Source organism: Gossypium hirsutum, chromosome A10 (genome assembly GCF_007990345.1).
Source record: "Gossypium hirsutum isolate 1008001.06 chromosome A10, Gossypium_hirsutum_v2.1, whole genome shotgun sequence".
NCBI classification, from domain to species: domain Eukaryota; kingdom Viridiplantae; phylum Streptophyta; class Magnoliopsida; order Malvales; family Malvaceae; genus Gossypium; species Gossypium hirsutum.
In genome coordinates this window covers 107,571,847-107,578,496 of record NC_053433.1, presented here as the reverse complement: position 1 = coordinate 107,578,496, position 6,650 = coordinate 107,571,847, and the positions used below count along the sequence as shown (strand labels likewise).

Here is a 6,650-nt window from a genome sequence, read left to right as displayed (position 1 = left end):
TCAGATTTTTCATGTAGAAAGTAATCCTAACTCTTTCGACTAAAATAAAATAATGCTTACCTCCATTTGAAGTTGGATTCAATGGTCCGCAGATGTCAGAGTGAACTAGTTCAAGCTGTTTTGAGGCTCTCCAGGCTTTTTCTTTTGGAAAACTATCTCGAGGCATTTTTCCCACAACACAATCTTCACATACTTTTGAAGGAATATCAAACGTAGGGAGACCAGCAACCATTTTTTTGTTGTTGTAGTGTTTGCAATCCTCCAAAGTTCAAGTGCCTGAACCTGTAATGCCAAAGCCACGCCAAACTTCTTTCTTATGTTGAAAAACAAGAATGGTCATGTTTAATATGTTGGATATGCAATGGAAGAAGCTTATTGGCAGTCATGGTGACTTTAGTAATTAACTCAAGATTAACGTTTTGGATCTTGCACACTCTATCTTTGATAATCACCTCATAGCGCTTTTCTTGAGTTGACCCACACTAAGTAAATTTGTCTTTAGATCCGGAATATAGAAAACATTAGAAATACTTTGGACAGATGAGAACTTTGTTTGGATCTTTACCTTTCCTCGTCCTTGGATAGAAACGAGAGAGTTGTCACCAAACTTTGTTCGAAATGTCTTATAGAGCTCAGAGAACGCTGATCGGTCTCCACACATATGATTGCTACAACTTGTACCAAGATACCATAAATTCTTTCGAGTCTCCTCATTCAAATCACACATTATTAATAGGGTCACTTCTTTCTCTTCCTCTTTATCAGTTGCTGCTGTAAAATTTACCTTTTCTCTGCCACGGTCTCTACCATTCCCTCTCAAATGGCCTTGACCTCGACCTTCGTCACTGTTTCCATTCAGGTTGGGATAGTATTCACTATGGTAATGACCATACTTGTGACATCGAAAACATTTAATCTGGGATTTGTCTATAGCTTTTGGCTTCCTATCAGGTATGCGATGATCCCAAACATTTCTCCTCTCATCGGTGCTTCTTCCCTTCCATTTGTTGTTACCATGCCCAGAATCTTTTTGAGTCGATAGTGCTTGCAGTGCTTGCTCCTCATTCTCCTGTAAAATAAATTTTGATTCAAGAATCATTAATGAGTTCTCTAACTCATCAATGGAAAAAACATCGAGGTCTTTTGATTCCTCAATTGAGCAGACAATAAAATTATATTTCGGCAATAAGGATCGTAAACTTTTTTCAATGATAGCAACATCTCCAAGCTGTTCTCCATGAGTACGCATCCTATTGACGATTGTCATTGTTTTGGAGAAATAATCTGAAATAGTCTCTCCTGGCTTTATGTACAAATTCTCAAATTCCCCTCGTAACGTTTGAAGGATTGGACGATCAATTGCTTGGAAAAAATGATTTTTGGCCTTGCAATCTTTTAGCTTTTGTACATCAATCTCCATCTTCTGTGCATCTGTCAAACTGGTTCTAGGTTCCAGCTCTTGGATTCTATCCTCAAAGACAGACCAATATTCTTTTGACCTTAAGAAATCTTCCATCAACATGCTCCAATAATCATAATGACTATCAAAGTGAGGAATAGCAGGTTGAACAAATCTATCAGAATCACTCGAATGTTGCGACACCGTATCTGGAACAAAACACAAAACACTCTAAACCTAGCTCGAATATCACTGATGAAAAAAATTTAAAAGAGTACTTAACACAAGAAGAAATAACAAAATAATTCACAATTACTTATAAACTTAAGAAATTAAATTGTGGAAGTAAGATATCCACTGACAGACTAATGAAAACAAAATAATCCCATAAAGATTAAACAAACTTATTTGACCAACAAACTTGCTAAAAATAGGAGTCAACAAACTAACCATAACACTTAATCAAGAAAAAAAATAGAAACGTTGTGTGATTAATTTTCTATTAACTTCCACATGTATACTTGAATCCTTTATTTTATATATAGGCTACGGTTCAAAGATCTGGTCCTTGAAGGTGGGAATCTCTTTGAGAAAGTGCATGGTATGCCAGCATATCAATATAAGAGCTTAAATCCAGAAAATGCGAAGAGATTTGACACCACAATGAAAAATCTTTCGAAGGTAACAATGAAGAAAATACTTGAGAGATACAATGGATTTCAAGGGGTAACTACTTTGGTAGACGTTGGGGGTTGATATGGGGTTACTCTCAACATGATCATATCCAAATACCCTTCCATTAAAGGCATTAACTATGAATTGTCTCATATTGTACAAGCAGCCTCATCTTTCCCTGGTAATTATATAACCCTACTTTAAACTTAAGTGAGTTGATTTAAGTAGGCTCGTAAGTTGATCTTTGATATCATGCAGACATTGAGCATGCAGGAGGAGATATGTTCCCAACTGTTCCCAAAGCAGATACCATAATGATGAAGGTAGATATGGATGGTTATATAGGAGTTAGATGGATTCAAAACTTTACGATTGTATCTATTTTAATTTGTTTGTGCTTTTGTAGGAAGTTCTTCATAATTGGGATTATGAGAATTGCTTAAAACTCCTAAAAAACTGCTACGAAGCATTAGAAGAGAAAGAGAAAGTGATAGTAATAAGTTTCATTATGGTTGAGGAAGCAGAGGCAAGTAATGCAACCGAGTTTATCTCTCAATTGGATGTCTATATGGCTATGTAATTTGGTGGAAAGCAAAGGACTGAAAAGCAGTTAAAGTCCATGGCCATGGATGCTGGGTTTTCAAGCTTTCAACTCAAGTGCCTTGTTTTCAATGTGATTGCTGTCATGGAATTTTATAAATTAATGATTAATTTATTTAGTACAAAATTATTATTAGAATTTGGATTAACTTTGATGGTGATACGATGTGTCCGGTTAGGTTATATTGTTGAAGTTAGTTCCCATGCAACACATGCAGCAACAAAGGTGGATATGCAGCTCATGCAGATAAGGAGTTGATCACAAAGCTTAAGTTATCCAGTGGAAATATGAGTTAACCAGATGAAGAACCATGCTACTATTTCAGTTTTCATGGTTTAGTTTGTTTAGTCCATATTTTATGTTCTAGTTCATTTTGAACTTAATTTAGTTTATGTTTGATGTAATTTGATGGTGATAGAGCTGATCACCAGCTTTGTTTATGTTTGTAAGCAAAATCACCTAGTCCCTATGTAACTAGTGGAGTTAGGTAATGTTTAGGTGATGAATTTATTATTTTTGACCAGCCAATGTCTGGTATATGTAATGGCTTTAAGCCTATGTTTCTTTTGAATGAAATCATTAGATTTTCCTTCCATATGCTCCACTTTTCTTTGCTTTCTAAATTATGTTTCTATCCCTGCTTAAAGTTCAAAGCTTAAATTTCAAGCATTTTTCTTTCTTCATTCTTCATCCGGATACATTACATTGCTGTTAAAGTCCTGATTGAAGTTCATAATTCATCCAGATAAAGTGTGTTAAACACCAACAATTGGTATCTAGAGCTCATTTCTTAGTGGACCTGTCATATTTCAACCTTCAGAACAATGGCTACATCAGGTTTCTCACCAGCTGCACCACCAGTCTTCAATGGAGAAGGCTATCACATATGGGTGGTTAAAATGAAGACCTACCTACAGGCATTCGACCTATGGGAGGTGGTCAACTCAGATGTTAAACCAACACCATTGAGAGCAAATCCAACAGTTGCACAGATCAGGCAACATGCTGATGAAGGGACTAAGAGGCACAAAGTTATGTCCTGTATTCAGAACTGTGTCTCAGATGTGATCTTTACAAGGATTATGGCCTGTGAGACACTGAAGCAAGCCTGGGACAAATTGAAGGAGGAGTTCCAAGGTACTGAAAGAACAAGGCAATAGCAGCTTCTAAACTTGAGAAGGGACTTTGAGAACTTGAAGATGAAGGAAGAAGAAACTGTTAAGAAGTATTCTGATAGAATCATGGCTGTAGTTAACAGCATAAGGCTCATTGGTGAGCAATTTGATGAGGCAAGGATTGTGGAGAAAGTTCTCTCTACCTTACCAAAAAGGTATGAAGTAAAAATATCCTCCTTAGAGGATTCAAGAGACCTAGCAAGCATCTCCTTAACTGAGCTCATTAATGCCCTCTATGCTTAGGAGCAAAGGAGAGCTAGTAGGATGGAAGAGCACCAAGAGGGTGCTTTCCAAGCTAAGATCGAGTCTGCTTCAAGTTCCTCAGCCTACAAAGGCATGAAGACCTCGAAAAACAGGCCTAAGCCTGATGCTACAAGAGGAAGAGATCAACTCTACAGATTTTGTCAAAAGCCTGGTCATCTAGAGGCCAAATACTAGTTCAGACCAGATGCTGTATGTCAACATTGCAAAAAGAAGGGGTATGTTGAAAGGGTTTGCAAACAAAAGGGCAGACTTGGCCAGAATCAAGCACAATACAAAAATGCTGAAGCTCAAATGGATGAAGACAGGAGTGACTATGAAGAGCAGGTCTATGCTGTTTCATGCTCAGCTAGCCAGAAGAAAGGTTCAAAAGGCTGGTTGTTGGACAGTGGCTGCACTAACCACATGTCACTTGATGCAACCATCTTTAAGACTTTGGATAGAAGCTGCAAGACCAAAGTGAAAGTTGGTAATGGACAGTTCATAAAAGCTGAAGGAAAAGGGGATGTGCTAATATGCACTCCTATAGGCAATAAAGTCATTCCAAATGTGCTGCTAGTGCTTGAGATTGACAGAAACCTTCTCAACATTGCTCAATTGCTTGAGAAGGGTTATTCTGTTGTGTTCAAAGGTGAAGAATGCCAGATAAGTGATCCAAGTGGATCCAAGTTCATGTCAGTCACTATGACTGATAAATACTTTGAAGTCAGCTGGCCAAGTGACTTACACTCAGCCTGCATTGCCTCTACTGAAGATTCCAAGCTTTGGCACCAAAGGCTTGGGCATGCCAACTTTAGATCAATGACTCAGATGATCAGTGAAGACTTGGTTGAAAACTTCACCAACTATGTTGAGGAAGAAGAGGTATGTGAGGTCTGTCAATTAGGAAAACAAACAAGATTGCCATTTCCTACCAATCAAGTATGGAGAGCCTCTGAGAAGCTACAGCTTGTACACACAGATGTGTGTGGCCCATGAAGACTGAATCATTGAATGGAAGTAGATACTTCATTTTATTTATTGATGATTACTCTAGGTATTGTTGGGCATACTTTCACCGGAATAAGTATGAAGTACTCTCAATATTCTAGAAATTTAAAGCTGCAGCAGAAACTGAAACAAGCTGTAAACTCAAGACCCTTAGGTCTGATAATGGAATAGAGTATACTTCATCCGGATTTAATACCTTTTATGATGAAGCAGGCATTAGACAACAGCTCACCAACACTTATACACCTTAACAAAATGGTGTAAGTGAAAGGAAGAACAGGAGCTTGATGGATATGGCCAGATGTTTATTGTTTAAGAAGAAGTTGCCCAAGACCAAGTGGGTTGAAGTAGGCAATACTACTGTCTACATTCAGAATAGGCTTCCAACCAAAGCACTTGCTCACAAGACACCTTTTGAGGCCTGGTTCGGGTTCAAGCCATCATTGGCTCATATGAAAGTCTTTGGTTGCCTATGTTACAGCCAAATACCAGCTGTAAAGAGGGATAAGTTGTCCAAAAGAGCTCTTCCTGGTATTTTAGCCGGATATAGTATGGTCAAGAAGGGCTACAGGATTGTAGAAGCCCAAATTGCCCGGGCCCGATTATATCAAAACCCAACCAAACCTCTAAACCCACTAAAACCCTTAACCCATGACCCATTTACATCTACCCAAACCCATTACAAAACCCAAATATTAAACCCAATTCAAAAGCCCATTAAGCCCTCCCAAAAAAAATTATGTGCTTACATGTGGATGATCTAATTTATACTGGGAATGATTCAATGATGCTTGATAAATTTAAGCAATCAATGATGAAAGAATTTGATATGTCTGACCTTGGGTTAATGCATTATTTTCTTGGTATTGGAGTATATCAATCAAATTGTGGAATTTTTGTTTCACAAAAGAAGTATGTCGGGGAAATTTTAAACAGATTTGGGATGAAGAATTGCAATTCTGTGGCCACTCCCACTGAGTTGGGGCTGAAATTGGAGAAAAATCCTTCTGGTAAGAAGATTGACAACACTTTATACAAACAACTCGTGGGAAGTTTAATGTACTTGACAGCCACACGACCTGATATTATGTATTCCGTTAGTCTTATTAGCATGTTCATGGAACACCCAAAGGAGATGCATTTTCTTGCTGCTAAAAGAATTCTTCGGTACTTACAAGGGACATCAGATTATGGGATCTTATACAAGAAAGAAATAAAGTTTAATCTCATTGGATTCACTGATAGTGATTTTGCAAAAGATACAAATGATTGGAAGAGCACTTCGAGGTATGTGTTCATGCTAGGATCAGGGGTTATTTCTTGGTCATCTAAAAAACAATCGATTGTTACTCTGTTAACCACCGAAGCATAGTATGTTGCAGCCACTACATGTGCTACTCAAGCAATTTCGCTAAGAAACATTCTTGCGGATTTTTTTTCCACAGAAAGAACCTACTCCAATTTATTGTGACAATAGTCTAGCTATAAAATTGTCAAAGGATCCTGTCTTGCACGGAAGAACGAAACACATAGATGTAAAATTTCATTT

At 37.7% G+C, this 6,650-nt stretch overlaps 1 protein-coding gene and 1 pseudogene across 1 annotated transcript; one reads left to right on the top strand and one right to left on the bottom strand.

The window, feature by feature from the left end:
- Nucleotides 1-448: 448 nt before the first annotated feature.
- Nucleotides 449-1,522, bottom strand: LOC121208088 (uncharacterized). The gene has a single exon (XM_041078593.1). The coding sequence runs from the start codon at nucleotides 1,520-1,522 to the stop codon at nucleotides 449-451; it is 1,074 nt and encodes a 357-aa protein (XP_040934527.1).
- Nucleotides 1,523-1,537: 15 nt separating this feature from the next.
- Nucleotides 1,538-2,713, top strand: LOC121208087 (caffeic acid 3-O-methyltransferase 2-like; annotated as a pseudogene).
- Nucleotides 2,714-6,650: the final 3,937 nt, after the last annotated feature.